The sequence below is a fragment of the Paramisgurnus dabryanus genome, chromosome 7, assembly GCF_030506205.2.
Source record: "Paramisgurnus dabryanus chromosome 7, PD_genome_1.1, whole genome shotgun sequence".
Lineage (NCBI taxonomy): Eukaryota > Metazoa > Chordata > Actinopteri > Cypriniformes > Cobitidae > Paramisgurnus > Paramisgurnus dabryanus.
Genome location: NC_133343.1, coordinates 26,650,655 through 26,669,817, shown reverse-complemented (window position 1 = coordinate 26,669,817; position 19,163 = coordinate 26,650,655). Strand labels below are relative to the sequence as shown.

General features: G+C 35.4%; 1 protein-coding gene across 1 annotated transcript in view; it reads left to right on the top strand.

The window, feature by feature from the left end:
- Window positions 1–16,529, top strand: part of rad18 (RAD18 E3 ubiquitin protein ligase) — a 48,311-nt gene extending 31,782 nt beyond the window's left edge. Inside the window, exons 12-13 of the mRNA XM_065279857.2 lie at window positions 8,119–8,170; window positions 14,720–16,529. Coding sequence (XP_065135929.2) covers window positions 8,119–8,143 — 25 coding nt within the window. The 3' untranslated portion in view covers window positions 8,144–8,170; window positions 14,720–16,529. The remainder of the gene's footprint in view (window positions 1–8,118; window positions 8,171–14,719) is intronic.
- Window positions 16,530–19,163: the final 2,634 nt, after the last annotated feature.

Here is a 19,163-nt window from a genome sequence, read left to right as displayed (position 1 = left end):
AGTAGTGTCAGGAAGTATTGATATGATCTCTGCATAAACTGTCCAGAGTATGTTTGATTCACTGCCGAAGGTTAAAATAAATTTCAGCGATCGAATCAATGTTAGCAGCAAAGAAAGAAATCACAGATGAAATCTATAGCAGTGCCCAAAACTGCAGCTCAGGGTAAGGTCTTGGGCTAAGCAGTATGTGAAAATGCTGAGCCCTTGCATGATAATTCATTGGATAATTAACTGATGCTTACTTGCATGAATGATGTTTGCATTTGAGCGATTCGTTTGCATATTCTTATTAAAATGGCCGCGCCAACCACGCACTGTTTCTGTGTACCATAAACAATATATTCATTAGCAGAAAGCATTGTAATGTATCAAACTCATGCCGTGAAAATTAAGTTTTAATGAGGCTATTATACAGCATATGCAAGTATGTAGTTTTAATGTGTGAAGGTGGACAAAGTTCTTACTTTAATTATAAGCAAGCTGAAGTTTTGCAATAATATTCCAAATAAAATACAACTTAAGTTATATTTCTACAAAGGGAAATTTCAACTAATTTCAAAAGCATACGGCTCACAAACAGAGATGTTTAAACTGTGAAAAAGAACCTGCCTCAAAAGAATGACAGTTTTATAGATTGAGTAATAAACTTATAATGAAAGTCCTCGGCTTCAAAAGCAGACAGAAAAGGCTTGTACAATAAGTGCATTCGTGTGCAAGTTTTTAAAATTTTGTTTCTGAAGTAATTGACCTTTAATGTATGAACAGGATTAGTGCTATCGACTTTCTTTACAGTCTTTAATGTTGCAAATGTATTTTGTAAGTGTACTTTCAATTTAAGCGTACTTATTTTGTAGTCTTTTCTTGAACTTGGCAAGGCACCTTAATGGTAGCAGAATAAACATGAGGATGTCTTTGATAAATAAAATGGGTTGAAATGTGGTGGCGCTTAAATCTTTTTCATGCAAGCCAATAGAGATGCAGCTCGGGTCTGCAAGATAAAGCTACACACCACATCTGGCAGTCGTGTTCAAAGGCAAATCAGTACACATGCTCTTATGTGTTTGCTTGCCTTTGATTTGTGGAAGGCTTGCATACAATATGTCAGCTGTGTTTTAATGTAGACATGTTAAGTCAGTGTCTGACTTATACGGTGGCCCTGAAGTGCAAACCACAACAACAAATTACTAAACAACAAATTAAAAAACATCACAACAAATTAAAAAACACTGCAACAAATTAAAAAACACTACAACAAAATAAAAAACAAATACAAAATAAAAACACAACAGCAAGCTAAAAAAACACTACAGCAAATAAAAAACACAACTACAAATTAAAAAACACTACAACAAAATAAAAAACCATAACAAAATAAAAAACACAACAGCAAGTAAAAAAACACTACAACAAATTAAAAAACACTACAACAAAATAAAAAACAACTACAAAATAAAAAACACTACAACAAATTAAAAACACAACTACAAATAAAAAACACAACTACATTAACCTACCGGAAGAGGTAGGTCCCAGTGGGCAACATGAGACATCGCTGGTTGGATGACACTGCAGTTTGGCTTTTGAACCGGAAGTTATTCTTCCTGTAGCTCGTCGTTAGGAGAGGAGGAAGGACAGCAAAATGTGTTGCCCAAACTGCGGAAAAGATCCGGTTGAGCCGTCCCCGAACTTTTGCAGCGGCTGTGGCAAAAGGCTTAAAGAAATATCTACCATCGGAGACACCCAACAACCTTCGAGTATAAGTTAGTAATAATGGAGTAATGCTTACGTTGCTTGTGGATGTAACGTTAGCTTACTACTATCGTTAGTGGTTTCCAGACCGTACCCTTAGCCGGCCCTAGCAGCTGCTACATTTGGGTCATCTGTAACATTCATGTTTGAAAAAATGCGCTACAGAAAGAATAACTTCCGGTTCAAAAGCCGAACTGCAGTGTCGTCCAATCAGCGATGTCTCATGTTGCCCACTGGTACCTACCTCTTCCGGTAGGTTCATGTAGTTGTGTTTTTTAATTTGTAGTTGTGTTTTTAATTTGTTGTTGTGTTTTTTAATTGTAGTTGTGTTTTTTAATTTGTTGTAGTGGTTTTTATTTTGTAGTTGTTTTTTATTTTGTTGTAATGTTTTTTAATTTGGTGTAGTGTTTTTTAACTTGCTGTTGTGTTTTTTAATTTGTTATGTTTTTTTATTTTGTTGTAGTGTTTTTTAATTTGTAGTTGTGTTTTTTAATTTGCTGTAGTGTTTTTTTAACTTGCTGTTGTGTTTTTTATTTTGTATTTGTTTTTTTTTTTGCTGTAGTGGTTTTTAATTTGCTGTAGTGGTTTTTAATTTGCTGTAGTGTTTTTTTTATTTGTTGTTGTTTTTTTAATTTGTTGCAGTGTTTTTTAATTTGCTGTGGTGTTTTTTAATTTGTTGCAGTGTTTTTTTAATTTGCTGTGGTGTTTTTTAATTTGCTGTAGTGTTTTTTAATTTGCTGTAGTGTTTTTTTTATTTGTTGTTGTTTTTTAATTTGTTGCAGTGTTTTTTAATTTGCTGTGGTGTTTTTTAATTTGTTGCAGTGTTTTTTTAATTTGCTGTGGTGTTTTTTAATTTGCTGTAGTGTTTTTTAATTTGCTGTAGTGTTTTTTTAAATTTGCTGTAGTGTTTTTTAATGCGTTGTGGTGTTTTTTAATTTGTTGTAGTGTTTTTTAAATTTGTTGTTGTTTTTTTATTTGTTGTTGTTGTTGTTTAGTAATTTGTTGTTGTGGTTTGCACTTCAGGGCCACCGTAGACTTACAATATAGATGCATGTTTATTAGTTTTAACACTTTACCATTTTTAAATCACTAGGATACAATTCAGAATATCTAAAGCGTTGTTTCTCAACCAGGTGGGGCCAAGGGGGGGCCTCAAATAGATTTCCAAGGGGGGCATTAGGATGACTTAAAATTTTATTTAAATTAAATTTAGATTTTTATTTAAAATATTTAGCGTTGTTGGTATTACTCAGCATATTATTTAGTCTACCTCTTACAATTAGTTTGTCCCTAACATGGAGGAAAGTTGCCTTTACATCACTCCACTCTGTTTTCACAGTTCATTAGTAGATTAAGCACATTTTTATAGATCAAGGAAAATTTATTTGACTATTACACCTCTTAAGACTTTCAGACACTGACTGCAGTACATGGCATACTGCCAGTAACTTCACTAAGTCTCTCATTGGCAAGTATTTTGAGTCTACTGTCATTAGATGTTATCGAGTCCTTCTGAGTTCATGTCACCTTTAGGATTTATGGCTTAACAGCGCTCCTGCCACGGTGCTGTATATGCTAGATATTTGCTTACTGAAGGCAATATTCCAATCCTCGTGGTATTAGATCTGTGCATATTTACAGACATGATGTCATGGCCTTCTGTTCTATACAATATTGTTCTGACTATAACAAAGGCAAAAGTTAAAACCTTTGCTTTTGTACTCTATACTTCCATCTATTTTGCAGGTTGAGTGCTTTTAAAAAACTTTTATACTGTCTCAGGATTTTTTTTATTGAATCTTCCATTTCATGTGTACTGGACGGTGTCTTTTCAATAAGTGCATTTTGTTGCAATTCACAATTTTCTGTGTACATGTTTGAGTCAAATAAACAATGCTTTGCAAAGCTATGTGTTCAACTGTGCGCATACATTTGCGTACATGTGAAACAAACTATACTCCAGGATTTAGGCTAAAATGTGTTCCTTTTAATGAAGATAGCCATTAATAACTATGGTGGAAAATGATGGTGGTTTAGCTGATTCAGCTTTGTACTGATTTATTTTAACCATTAAAGTCAAAGACCATTAACTGTTATATTGGCATGCTTTGGTTACTTCTGAGTGTTTAGAAATCTGGGCCTGCATTCTTAAAGCGTCTAAGAATCCCCTCAGAGAGCTCCTAATTTAGTTTACAAACTTCTATTTTGGAGTCTTAGCTTAACCCTTGTGCATTGCTTAAATTGACTACTCTTTTTGTGTTGTTTGTGGATGAAAACATCCACTACACTAAACTGCTATAAAAATGTATAAGATGAATATTTTTTTAATCCTCATCCATACTCCTAACAATTTTGGACCTTAAGACGTCTTTTAAGGGTTAAGATGCAATACATAAAATTGATCAGGAATACAATTACGGGTGAAGCACTTAGGTAATCGGCAAAAGCCTTCATTACAGCTATCCATTTGTGCTAATTTTTGCGTTTCGGCAGTATTTTTGGGCACCAAATACAGTGGTGAATTAGAGATGTCCTTTAGCCAATCGTTTTGGCCAATCATTTTTTACTAGCAACATAATGATTTATTTACATGATTTATTATTTAGGTTTGGATGCTTAAAATTTAACATGTAGCTGCTTCACAGAAAGTTATAAAACATTTCAAAACTAATGTAAAATCTTATTAAACGCAATTACAATATTAAGGTGAATAAAGCCGTATTCGCACGGGATTAGTATTAATTGGTGATCTCTAGTGATTTGTAATAATTGCAGAGGTTGTCTGTGATCTTAATCCTGTGCGAATCTGCCATGTCTGTAATTTGTAAAATAAAAATTCCCCCACAAATTACCTACCATATTTCGCCGAACACCAGAGGTCCTCTGATAATATTAGTCCCATATGAATTGGAACCTCTGTAATTTGGCCAGGAATTGGTGGAGTCGTATATGATTTTTCAAGGCTTGTTTAACCTGTGTGCCTTTTATTTAGTTTTTCTCTTGTTTTTTGCGCCTCTTGCACTGCAGCTTAGGCAGGGTCCGAAATTAACACCCGCCAAGCGCCAAATGCGGGTAGATTTTGTCAGTTTTATCAATTACTTTCTTTTTCACAGTTTAAAATTAGCTGTTTTGTATTGGTTTAAACCCACTTAAATGAAAATGATTTGTACATTGGATGTTTGTGACATTTGTCTGCTTGTCGAATATCTTTTTCCTTCACAAATTGACCAAATGGAAACTACTCTGCAGCAGATGAATACTTTGCATTCTGTGTTTTAGTCCCACATTTACATATGTATGAAAGTATGTGATTGGCATGCCAAATCCTAATTATTAATTCAGCACCCACCAGATCAGGTTCTGAATCTTAATACAATCTGTCCATACTTTATTTGTTTTGATGCAGGTTATTTCCTTGTCCTCAAAATGAAAGTCAGGGATGACTGCAGGCTCTCCTAATCACGCCCGTAACCTTGACTATGAGGAAGTCTTCTTAATTATCTTCTAAAATATATCATCATGGATGTGATTTTTTTCCCCCTGATTTTTTTACTGATCTTGGTGGGATCTGGGATGACTTGTCTAAATCACGTAAATCCGATGAGTTTTATTTTTGTGATGGTGGGGTATGCACCCGTTGTTTGTAGACGCTTCGCTGTCATCCAACATTTATTCCTGACATTAGGTTTGTTTCGACTTCATGCGGCGCTACAAAAACCAACAGGCAGGTGACATCAAAGTACCACAGGAGTGATTTGAGAAATTGTGTTGGGTTCCTTCCTTATTTTTTGTCCTTGGCCAACCACATGCCTGATCATCATCATTATTATTATTATCACCATAATCATGGTTTTATAATCATGTTTTTATTTTTCTCTTTTCCTTTCCCCACTTCATTCTTCAAAACCAATACCTTCGGTGTCATCGTTCTCCCCGTCTTTCTTGACCCCATTTTTCAGATTGTCTGTGCTTCCTACATGGTAGTCGGCAGGTTTATTGTTTTCTCCACACTTTTCATCAGTGGTGTCCTGATGTGTAATGATTTCTCAAGCAGAGTTGCACCCAGAGCATCCAGTATTGCAATGTCGAGACCCAGCTTACACACAAACTCACACACCCAGTGGACTTGAGTTATCATTGCTGGTGTCCTCTACCTTGCCCACGCCTGCAGAATTATAATACCTCTGGTCTGTGTATCAGCGCTCGTGTGCAAATGAACTGAGCTTTTGGAAGTTTTGTATCTCCATCCTGTCATTGCGTTGCTTTCACTGCCCTCTGCTCGTATCTCAAGTCCCTTAAGATACCTGCATTCTGTACTAAAAATGTCACTCCTGATGCTTTTAGATAGTGTAGATATCACGCAATATCCTGCTTTCACTTGTCGGAAATTAAGTTAGTGACTCAGATTTTGCCCTTTTTGGGATGTTTCTTCTTTAAATAGCTTTTGGACGTAAGCGAGCTATGTTGGGATTATAAAAAATAATCATTGAGCAATTTGAGTCACAAATGCTCAAATTAACCATCATGATGAATAAATCTAAAGGTAGATATCTTTGTCAAAATAACGTTCCAGATATTAGGAGTTTGCTAAAACTTTGTTGCTTTTTAATGTGTTTTTAACTCTCTTTTTGTGACCCTGTCTGTAAAAACCCAGCAATTGAAGTGAAAGCAAAAGTTGATGCTCCTCATCTTATTATTAGATTAGGAAACTTCAGTCTGGATTTCACATACAGAGTCACATTTCTTTGTCAGTATGATCAAGTAAATGTCAGTTTTTGTTAATGTAATTGTATTTTCATTTTGATTATTTTTTATGCAAGTCGCACTTCTACCCTTGGTTATACAGACAAGGCTTAAAGCTAGTCCTAGCCTACTGTGGGTTCACACCAGACGCGAGTTCAACGATTTGCGCGAGTAGATTACATACAAAGTCAATGCAAAGACACGATCAGACGCATCCTTGCGTGGGGCGATGCGAATGCCGCGATATGGGCGGCGCGTTTGCCGCGAAAACACGTGCTATTCGCCTCAAACGCGTCTTCGCCCAATTTGAAAAAATTCATCTCGAGCAAAAAATTTGCATGACATGAAGTTAAATCCCGCGAGTAATTTAGAGCGATTAACACGATGCCCCGCATTTGGTGTGTACGTAGCATAACAGGTTTTTTTAAGATTTGTAGATTGATTGCTTTAACTGGGGGTTAAATTGCTACAATGTAGAACATTTATTTTCCGTCTTTCCGCAATACCCCTATTATCCACCAGGTGGCGCCCTTCCGCAACTTTTTAAAACCGGAAGTATTGCCCTATGGCAAGCTGCTGCATGTCCGTGTCTGTTTTAAAGATCGCTCTGAATGGGATCTCTATGAAAAGTCCGTCATAAAAATGGAACTATCTCTGCTTTTTGCTCAAAATATGGTGTTTTTGCAAAAACCTACCTATATTCAAAAGCTGATTGCAAATGAACCACTGAAGGTAGGATAAAATGGTTTTTGTTTGAAAGCAGAGGGTCTGTTCTTTCATTTGGTATATTGTATGTTTATATATTTAAAGAAGAACATTTTCTGGAAGGCATTAAACTTTGGTGAAAATTATGAAAAACGCTGGCGCTGGCTGGCAACTTTTTTTAAAAACGCTGGCGGTGAAAGAGTTAAGGATTTAACATCAATAGTTTTTTTACACCATACAGTTGAGTTTATTTGAAAATGTTTTACAGAATGTAAGTTATTGCTTGGTATAGATATTATTTACAATGGCATTTCCCCACTCGCAGTGTTCTGTAATGGCTTGATAATGTCTTTCCTTACTGATAAACAGCCAGAGACTTTGAACATCTATTATTTCCAAGTTCAACACATGCCCTGTGCTTTTTTACGGCTCACTTAAAGGGATAGTTCACCCAAACTTGAAAATTCTGTCATTATGTATTTTTTCAAATCTGTATAGATTTTTTGTTCTGCTGAACACACATGAAGATATTTTGAGCAATGTTTGTAATCAAATAGTTTTTGAGCACCATTGACTTCCATAGTAGTTTTCTTTCCTACTATGGAAGTCAATGGCGTTCGGTTTCCTGCTTTTTTACAAATATCTTCCTTTGTGTTGAACAAATTTAACACATTTATGCAGGTTTTTAACAACTTGAGGGTGAGTAAATAATAACAGAATATTTATTTTGGGGGGAACTATCACTTCAATAAATATTTGGAGTGATTTGATACATTTTAGTGTAGTATTCTCGGCTCTATTTCATGATTCAGAATCCACAAAATTTCCATTTGCTGCTTAAAACTAAGAAAAGTCTTTATCTGAACCTCCTGTTGGATGACTTTGCAAATCTGGTTACAGTCTTTTGCTCTTTTGTTTCAGCTCCATTTCAGATATGTTCAGTTGAAGACGCAACCACAGCTACTTGAGTACAGTAAGTTGCTTTTCACAGTTTTAAGTTTAAAATTGCAAGACACTGAAACAAGTTCTGAAATTGTTTTGGATCTCATAGGTTAAAGCTCAAACACCACACACGGTTTCTGCTTATGTTAATCTGAGTATTATTACATCCTTCATATATCCAAAGAGTCTTTAGTTTTATCAGATTTATATAAGACAGATCAGCTGTACCGATTCTTTCCTAATAAACCCAAACCACAAGGTGTATCGCGAGCGAAGTCGCAAGCAACACGCACAAAACATTATCCCACTGTCTATGGATAACTTATGATTCACTACATGTTCATGTCATTTACATTATATGCACTTACGTGCCAATTGCCAACAAAACATTTGATACAGTTTTACTTACCGCCTACAACACATGACCCCGGTTGGGACCGTCCCATTCTAACAAAATTTGGCACTAAACAAACAAACGTGCACAACTTTGCTGCTGGCCTGGATAAACAAACTATGTCCATTGTTTCCATAAGGCTGGGTTATTTGGGAAGCTGAACAAGCTTAAATTTCCCTCACGAACAACACATTTTTTTGACTCTGGGTTGGCGTGTGACTGCACTATTTCGGTTAAAGTGCCCATATAAGGACTTTCACTGTACTTCCTGCACTGAAATTGCCCATTATAGAAATAGAGCAAGATTGTTACGTATGAATCTTTCATGTTCAAAAAAAACTTTACGAAACTTGTACGAACCCTGGCGAAGTGCATTTGGCACAGAAAAACTGTCATATGTCCAACTGTTTTTTATTTTTCAATACTTTGTTTAAAAGATGAATTCATGATGCTAAACATAAGCAGTGTTAATAAGTTATAATGCATGAAATAGCTTTAGACCCCCTCTTTAATATAATCCTGTTTGATGTATCAACTTGCTAAATGTAGTTGGATAGCCATCAGGGTGTACAAGTGTGGCTTGGATAATTCAGAAATCGTAATCTGTGTTTGATCTTAAACCAAAGGCTTTCTTTTTTTAGATTACAAGAATCTTAAACTTTGAAGTTAAAATAAAAGACATAATAGTTGTTTCAGTTTTCTCTTTGAAGTAAAATGTTACATCTTAAAGCTGCAAGCAAATACATGAATCCTGAACGTTTCTTTTCGTTTCCAGAACACATAAGCCTCTGAACGCCCTCGTCATTATGTTTGACGCATTAAAATCCCTCCATTCAACCTCTGTTTAGTTAAACCTTCATCAAGACACATTGCTGTCTTTGTGTCACAGACGATGTCATTCGTATTCCTTTTGAACTGGCTGCTTTGCGAGCGCTCGGTGTCACTCACTGTTTCTCAAACGTTTTCATAAACAGGAGTGAAAAAGGCGGACTTCTGTTCTCTCATTAAGCATATTGATGAACTATTTCTTCTTTGGCTCCCTGAAGGCTTATCTGCAGGCCCTCAGCTCCTGCATAATTATTATACAATGAATTTGTTTGCAGAGGCTAAAAAGATAGAAAGGAGGCGTATCGAAGACAAACCGTGTATTTGAAGAACATAAATTCCAGTTTACCACTTGAACCTGATTCCATAGTTCAGGGGTCTTAAAACTTTTTCAGGCCTCTAGAGAGATGGACCAACTTCTACACTGTAGCGGTCAACCGATATGTGTTTTTTCCCCAGGGCCGATGCCGATATCGATTATTACAGGTCGAGTGGACCGATAACCGATATTTTGAACCGATATGTCTGGTGTAAAAATTAAAATTAATGTCAAAATTAAATTGCAAAATCATTGCAAGGCAGCTCGAGTTAGCAAGTGCTTTCGGAGGTGTATTCAGCCTTCTGAGTGATTGGCCGGACTCATGACTCCCAACAAATCAGATTGGCGGTGGGCGGGCATCGCTCTAGACAACTAAATAGAGTGCCCTGTTTCTAGTTCCAATGGCTTTCACTAAATCCTTGGCTGCATCAAAGACAAAATAGCGCATTTTAAAATTACATTACTTTATCAGCAAATAGGCTTTTAAAATGACCGATGTCGATGATCGACCAAATAGATAATCGGTTGATCCCTACTACACTGGATAAAAGATTAGTTGGTTCCACTTATAAAAGTAAGTTACCTGGTTGCGTTAAAATTTAACTTAAAAATATTAGTTAACTCAAAAGTTGTGTAAAATTGTTGTCAACTAATATTTTTAGGTTGAATAAACTCAAAATTTTAGCGCAACAAGGTAACTTACTTTAAAGGTTGATCCGGGTGGATCATCTAGATTATTGGTCTTCCCAGTTGTCAATCATTCTGATGATATGTTGACGTAAGGCCATCGTCGTACATGCTCATCCCGAGGTTGGCTTTCTGCACATGCGCACTTTTAGGTGTATATGTGTGGTGGGCTACGGTTTCAACCATTCATTGAAGCTTGTGTTCTCACCGGGTTTTTTCAAAATGTCTGAGGGTGAAAAGATGTTTTTGGGAGACTATTTCACACGCTGGTGTGCGCTAAAAGCACTACTGGACAGGTAAAGTTTGGCATGCTATTTGGAGAAATCCATTTAAAATCACTGCTAGTAAAAGTTGATGTATATGATTAGCGATGCTAGCCCTGGCACAAGTCACGAACCGCGTAGACACTGTAAACATGCCGACAGCAACTTGTAAACAGAGCAAAGAGTAGAACTAGGCTCCTGCTTGCTCTCTCTCTCGTGCACGCGTTTAATAGCCGTTCCCTCTCTGGAGCGCATGTGCATTATTTTTAAGTGGAGGGGCGGTTCTTTTCAAAAATTTGGGAACATTTTCTGCTTTACCTTTTAAGTTGAACCAACCTTTTACTGCATTGCAAAGATAGATTGTGTAATGTCTATGACTTAAGCACCAAAAGGATGTAACAACATGAGGTCATTCAACTTGTGTGTGAGTTTAGCTTCAGGGACAGTGAAATATATAGCTGCACTTCAGGTTCTTAAGTTTTTGTTTGAAGTTATTTGCATTTTTGTTTAACATATTCAACAATTATAATAGTTTATGACTACGCAGTAAATAGCTGATGCCCTGTAGTGCTACCATGGACCACTTAGGAGACCCTGTTGAAGACCCCTGCCCAAGCTGGAATTGTTTGTCTGTAAGGTCGTCATGTCTTAAAAATGAGCTACAGTTCTTGGTCATTTGACTGTTAAAAGAAGCCTTGAAGGATAACTATTTTACATAGCTTCTTCGTGTGAATGTTAAATGACAGCTGTGGGGTGTTTAGAGGGCTTTGCTGGCTGTTTTGCCTGGGAATCTGGTATCGAAAAATTTTCTTTCAGAAGGGATGAAGAGAGAGTACATCATTCTTACTCATCCATAACTATTTCACCTCACGCTCTGTTTGGTTTCATCTTGTTATGTTGTGCAGTTTGTCAGTTTGAGGTATCCTGAGTGCATCATTCTTTGGTTCAGCAATACGTAGGTCTGTGGGTCTTCTGTCACATTTGCCAGCTCAATGCTTCTGAGGTGTTCGAGTTGTTATTTGGGTATTGCTGTTTGTTTGCTCACTGGACCAAATCAAAAGCCCGTCCTGAGTATTTAATATTCTGGTTGCTAGATACAGCTTAGGTCTTCCTTCAGTTTAAATCTGTGAAATTATATTCCTCATACCTATCATTTTCTATAAAAAAAATTATATAATATATCTATGCATTTCTTGATGTTTATTTTTCATTGTACAGACTCTCAGGCTCAGCACTCTGAAACATTGTCTCTTATACATCATGTCCAATCCAAAGCAACTTACAGTATACGTTTAATTAGAAAAAAATACTTGGGGAATGAACCCATCTTGGCATCGCTGGTCCCCCGCTCAACCTGTTGATCTGCAAGAACATAACATTTCTTCTTGAAAGTAAATGGCTTGCATTCATCTTATTAAACCATCATAAAGCTTTTCCATGTAGATTGAGGCAAATCAAGTAGTTATCTTTAAGAGGTGACTCTCAAGATTTATGGTTCCCTGGATGTTTAATCAAGCCCTTGTAAATGTCCTGCTGTCAAAAGCCAGACCCTACACGAACCATTGCCTGTTTATTTTCCCTTTATGATTTGTTTAACTCGTGTCAAGGATTCCCTTTTGGCAAATATTGCTGTTGCAGTATAGCGAAAGCTTGTGGTTTGAGCCTCTTTTATTCCCTTGCCAAATCCTTTGCCCATGAAATGTTTGCAGCATCAGTCAGAGGACACATCTCATTTACAGTTTAGTTTCTGTCAACAGTTGTCATTTCAGAATGACTCATTCCCCTTTATACACATTCCAATTTATTATTCTGACCATATATAGCTATTTTTTTCTATTTATAATGCAGGATGTTTCTGTACCCCAGCTGGTAGAGCAATGCGTGACAAGCAGCAAGGTCATTGATAAAAAAAAATTATTTTTCTGAATTGAAGAATATGTTGTTTTATGTAAATTATACATTGTGTTCATTCACTGTCAGAAATAAAGGTAAAAAACTGTACCTTTTCTGTCACTGGGGCTGTTCCCTTTCACAAATTACAGATTTGCACCTACGTATTTCATTTAAGTAATTCAGAGGATACAACATGGGACCAAAGAGACCTTATTAGTACCTGAAAAATGCATATTAGTATCTCAAAGGTACATAATATTGGTACTAAATGTTTACATTATTTGTACCTAATGGTCCATACAATTTCCTTTTACATGCCACTCAAAATTCCTTCAATCTGTTGTACAACCAAATAATAAAGTATTTTATGAAGATAAGATTTTTGTGTTCCTAGTACAAAACGCAGATATTGAGTTCATCTCATTTGGTCTGATGGAAAGGAATGCAAAATTGAATTGAGAAAAGTAAGCAGGCACCGAAACGCACTTTCCAATAATGGAGACGTGTACAGACTAATCTAAAAGTAAATTGAGGCAAACCCTACTAAATGATAAAAACATGTTCTGAATCCATGAAAAGCAGTGGAATTACAGGAAAGCTTTAGTCACAAGGTTAAATTGGACTCGAAAGGCTTTGGTCTAATATGCATGCACGGTATAAAGCGGCTTTATGACAATTAGGCCACAAGGTTTCCATCAGTCATCAGTAGTGAGTGAAATTAACTGCATCTCTTTCCACTTCTATAAGCCTTTTCTTTCCTTCGTCATACTTTTGAGTCACTTTGAGTTTTCCAGAACGCAACACCGATAAAAGATCATTTTGACAACCTTTTGACGCATAAACAGCTTACCTACAGTGTTAATTAATTCTGAAGAGTTTCTCTCAGCCAAACCATGTGATTCCTCTCTGTTTCTGCAACCTCTAAGATGTAAGCGGTCGAGCAGTCGTGTGGAGAGAAGGGTCACGACTGGCTGGTGTCAGGCATGAATATAAATGGGGGTGGTGTTGTCTGTTTCGATCCAAGTTGAATTAGTTGAGCTGGTTGTTAAATAATCCAAAAGCATGTCCGAATATACATACATGCCTGCAAATTTGTACTGCGCATCAGATGAGTAGCAGGTCTTAAACTTAGTAGGGGAGAGCGGGGCACAACCTAACGCTTTTTTGAGTTTGTTAATTATATTTTTACACAAGCAACACACACATCTCTGCTACAAATGAACATTTGAAGTTTGTTTCTAGTACTTACCATTCTTGGACAATAACACCAAATGTGACAGAAGTGCAAACGTTACAACTTACACCATAGGGGGTTAGTTGTAACACTTGCTAAAAATTAAGTTTGCATGCAAATATTTCAATACTATTTTGTCTATATACTTGAAGTGGATATTGTTTATCTGTCTATAATAGACAGGTATCCACACTGTATTCATTCATCCAGCCTTTTTCTAACAAAAGTTCAATTATAAATGGATACAAATGTCTAAATATGTGAGAAAAAGCAGCACTATTATGACAAAACATTTTTTATATGTGACCCAGTCTGTAATAACCATACTACAGTTTCAAAAATCAAATTCTGAGATAATGAGCATCAAAATCTGATTTAAGCCATGCATTTCTTTATGATTTCAATATTTGACGTGACCTTATTCAATCAATACTAAGGATATAAACCAAAATAAAATTGACACACGATGTTTGATAAGACAGGCACATTTATTTTGTTGGCAGCTAGCACTTATTCGTATGCAGCCTATTTAAAACAACGGCAAGAATTACGCTAACGTTAGCGGTTTTCATATCGTTATTGCTGAGGGGTTAGTTGTAACACAGCATTACAATTAACCCCGCTGGGTCAAAATATTTTCAAGCCCACCAAAAAAGTTGCTAAGAGCTGCAGACATTCAAAACGATGCTATGTTTTAGTCAACAAGACACTGATTAACATGACATAGCATTGGATTTGGTATCTTACACACCCAATTTAGAATCCCAGTGACAGCTTCTGTACTTTTTTGCAGGCAAACAATATGTGCAGAGCCTGTAGCATCTGTGATGTGGTCATGAGGGAGCATTAAGCTCGTGCTTCAGTTCTTGTCTGCTTTTTGTAACACCTGTTTTGGTTTGCTTATTTGTTTCTTATTGTCGTGCCAAATGGGCCCATCTCAAGCATTTGCATTTTTCCCTCTTTAGAGACGTGGAGACACCCAGAGCAGCTGCTTACAGAAAGAGGTCTTCATTTCCCTCCGGACTCTGAGATGAGACATCTCTTGTACATTATGTAATAAGTGTATTGGTTTTCCGAGCTGAATTTGTGTGAAACGCAATGTATTACCTTTTTTATCATTTCATTCTTTTTCACCAATAAATGAAAAAACAATCTTTGTGTAAATAGAAGTGAATACATAATAAATTGAGATAGCGTTTCGAACCAAAGCAGGTTCTCAACTAAGGTTTTCTCATGCATAAGCTTGTTGATATGTCAAGAAGATAAAAAACTAATTTTAAAGTGTACATCTTATCAAAATCTTTCCATGTACAATAACTCCCGGCACTGCAATAGTTGCATCTTTTCTGCAACACGTATAAAAGCACTATAGACGCTTTTAATAATGAAAAACAATCTGTCCACGATTTACACTGATACGCCTACACTTCACCTCACCAACCTCACGCTTACAACTGATTGGTCTATTAGTCATTGTAAAATGACATTTTATCATTCATTTTCAATAGAAGTACATTTGCATGAAGCTTTATTTGCATGGGCTATGACATTTGCAAGTCATTTTTTTTCTGTCAGGCAGCTATAATGAGGTAGCTGTGAAGCACATCAGAAATAGAAACGGACAGTATGTCAACTTAAGGGAAAGCGGCTCTTCCCATATAGACAGTTTTATTGATTATAAATGGAGAAAGGGAGTTTGCAGAGATTTTTGACAGGCAAAGTAGCACAGAAGCATGAGAAACCGCTCTGCTCGTAACTTTTTTTATTATTGATAATTAATCCATTGCGTTAGACGTGCATTTATATGCCAATATGAAAATTATAGTATTAATAATTTTAGACCACATACAAATCCAGCTACTGTATTACAGTACACATTCAATTCCTATTTATTATATGATTGCCTCCTGGTTACATTTTTTACCTTTCATATTGTGTTCTTGGGGTGTGTGTACTTTTTTAAATTCTGAGAAGAATTTTCTATATTACCCTACACCAGAGGTCTTCAACGTTTTTTGGGCCAAAGACCCCTAAAATGAGTAAAGAGGAGAAGCAGGGACCCCTCAGTGCATGTAACAAATTAAGACTGGATTTACATACTTTTATTATGGTTACCTTAATACTTTTTGGCATAGATTTTATTGTGGTATTGTTATGCTTCTCATTTTATTAAAGTTCATTTTTTTATTGTTTTATTAATGCATTTTTGTTTTATGCCCAATTTAGTTTTTCAAAAATAAATTATTTTACATTCAAACGATATTTGGAGGACCACCAGTATTACCACCATGGGCTCTATATTATATACTTCATTAAATTGCTCTATACTCTATATATTACTTGATTTGTAGTGTCACGTCCCCTCTTCTTGACAAGGGGACAGCCGCTTGCCGTGTTGAATTTGCCTGTCGTGTGTAATTATGGGTAAAGGGTTCACCATAAGCTGCTTTCAAATTGATTTTGTGTTGGTTTAAATGTGTACTTGTGGAGGCCAGATAATTCAATCTGCTCAAAGTCTAAGAAAAAAAAAACATGCAAGAAAAGGGAACATTGCAAGAAAAGAAGGGGTTGCGAGAGTGTTCAAAACTGTAATTGAAAATAGAGTGCAATGCAGTTTAGATATTGATACAAAGCTCAAGTGCTGCTGCTTATGTCTTTCCCTGCCAGCGTTTTTTATAGTTGCCAGCCAGCGCCAGCATTTTTCATGATTTTGATTTATGAATTCTCGTCATTGGCAGGGAGGCGTTGTCTCTTAATAAAAAATAAAATAAAATTAGATAACTCGTCAATGGCCGGGAAAGAGTTAATACTCTTGTGTAATATATATATATATATATATATATATATATATATATATATATATATATATATATATATATATATATTTATATATATTTATACTTGCTTACAAAAATACATATCAAGGGTGTTTTCTTTGAGCAGGCGAGAAGTGCAGCCGTACAGAAATAAAACACCCCTAATACAACGTGACCGGTCTGTGAAAACTCAGCTAAATTCAATTTTTTGTGATTTACAGTTTTACATTTTAAATATGGTAAGACCATGAACAAACTTTGATGCGACATTAAACTAAAACATTCAAGTGAAATTAATTTAAAATTATCAGTACATGTTGTAAGGAATACCATAATCCCTTGTGCCTTTTGATATTTAAGTCACCATGAAAATAAAATGAAAAACTATAATTTGTTATTGTAGTATTTTTTACAAAAGACTTATCGGTGAGCTTCATTTTTTTTTTTTTTATTCATGTGCCCTCATAATCTTAACTCAAAAAACGCAAATGTCCTCCCCCCTTAAAATAATCTCTCTTTACTTCTGGTCATATGGAATAGCGGGTGGGCAGGGTCCGGGAGAAGATATCTTCGATTAGCAATTAGCAACACATCCCAGCTTCAAACAATCTGAACCGGATCTCGATGATCTGCCTTATTTCATTTCATAAGCCTGTTTCACTTGAATATACATCACAACGGGGAAAATTCGGCAATTGATACTTCCGTTTCATGGCGACTTTAAGCTTTTTCACAAAATAAGAAATGATAAGAACTACTTAAATGATCTCTGAAAGCCAATGTTGACATTTGAAATCACATAAACAAACACACCAAAAAAAAATCATGCACCCCACCTTTAAATATAAAATATTATAAAGGTTTAAGCTTTTATATTGATAATTTTGTTAAGTCACCATTCAGGTGATCAATGTTTACTTACGTGAACCCTGTTCAGCACATTTTATTGTTGTTCTCTCACAGTACTGACAATTCATGTCAAAGATGCAGTTTTGTGTGCGTTTCTGTGGAGAATCAAGTTTATTCAAAAACTGACTTAGTAAGTCATGAATTTGTGTTATAATGCCATTTATAACACTAAAAGTAAGTCGGTTCACTAAATAAAGATGTTGGCAATTGATATTACTAATTATTTCAAGTTAAATCAACTTAAAATAAAGGTTTACTGAACTTGCTGAATACAGTTGAAATTAGAAATTTTAAGTTAAATGTACTTTTAATTCACATTACTAAATTTTTTAGGATGACAACTTTCTCCAATTTCTGAAGTAAATTTAAGGGCGTAAAACACACTGTCCGGGTTTACAGTGTGTAGAAAACGGCTTTGAGAATTTATTTTGTGTTCCACGGATGAAAGCATTTGGGTTTATGGGTAACACTTTACTTGAAGGGGTGTTCATAAGACTGACATTACACCTTCATGACATGACACATGTCATGAACATAAAGGAGATTTAATGACAACTGTCAATAAGTGTTATTTTTTCAATTATGTTATTTTTTTAATGCAAAGATGACATTGTTTGAATTGTCTTTGTTATGACAACTTGAAAAAAACCAATACATTATAACTTTATAGCTTTATGGGTTAACATAACATTAAACTGTCATTAAGTGTTAATACTATGTCCAATAATTTTAAATACCTTTATCTCTTGCATTTTGTTATGTATGTGCACAATACATAATAAAAATTGACAACTCCCAGAGCTTCTTTCTCACACAGAGGGTTCTGAATTTTTCTGACATAGAAGAAAAACTAACAAAACATTTAATCAATTTAATTTAATGTAATTCACTTTGCAGCGATATGGATCCAACTCTGCATGGCTTAACCCATTATTGTACCGTTTTCCTTTAATTTTAGGTTAGTCATTCTCCAAATGCAATACAATATAATTTTATTAATTTTAATTATTATTATTATTGAATGATTGATTTTATTTGTTAAACACATGAAGGAAACTTAAAAAAACCCATTATGAACGGAAGAATATTCATGAGTATTAACACTTAATGACATTTTATTGACAAATTTAATTTTTATCACTGGTAAAAAGTGGTCAGTTATGTTGTCTTGGTAATGACATAATTGAACGAATGACACTTATTGACAGGTGTCATAAATGTGCATAAAATCTCCTTCATGTTCATAGCAAGTGTCACGTCATCCCTTAGATGTAAAGCATTACCGAATTATGTTAGGATGACAGGATTTTTATTTTGAGAAGGAACTGTTGCTTTAAATCTTGATAATCATTACTAAAAACTCAGCAAATATCAACTGGCTGTTGGAACAAAATCATCAAACTGGAACATATCACTCAAACCAGAAAAGGAATTTTACTTCTTTGTTTTAGAAATCCACATGTCGCCAAGCCTAATCCACACATGGCTTAGGACATTCCCGCAGGGTAGTGGATATGTTTACTCACTTACTTTTTTTCTTTAACATCAGCAATGCAATTCCTTTGCAGTATTTTCCCTTACTTTATATCTCTGTGTGTATATGTCTTCTCTGAGTACCGTAATCTTTCACCTTCCCACATGTCCTGTATCTCTTTACCCTCTATTATCTTTGTCTCCACTCTTT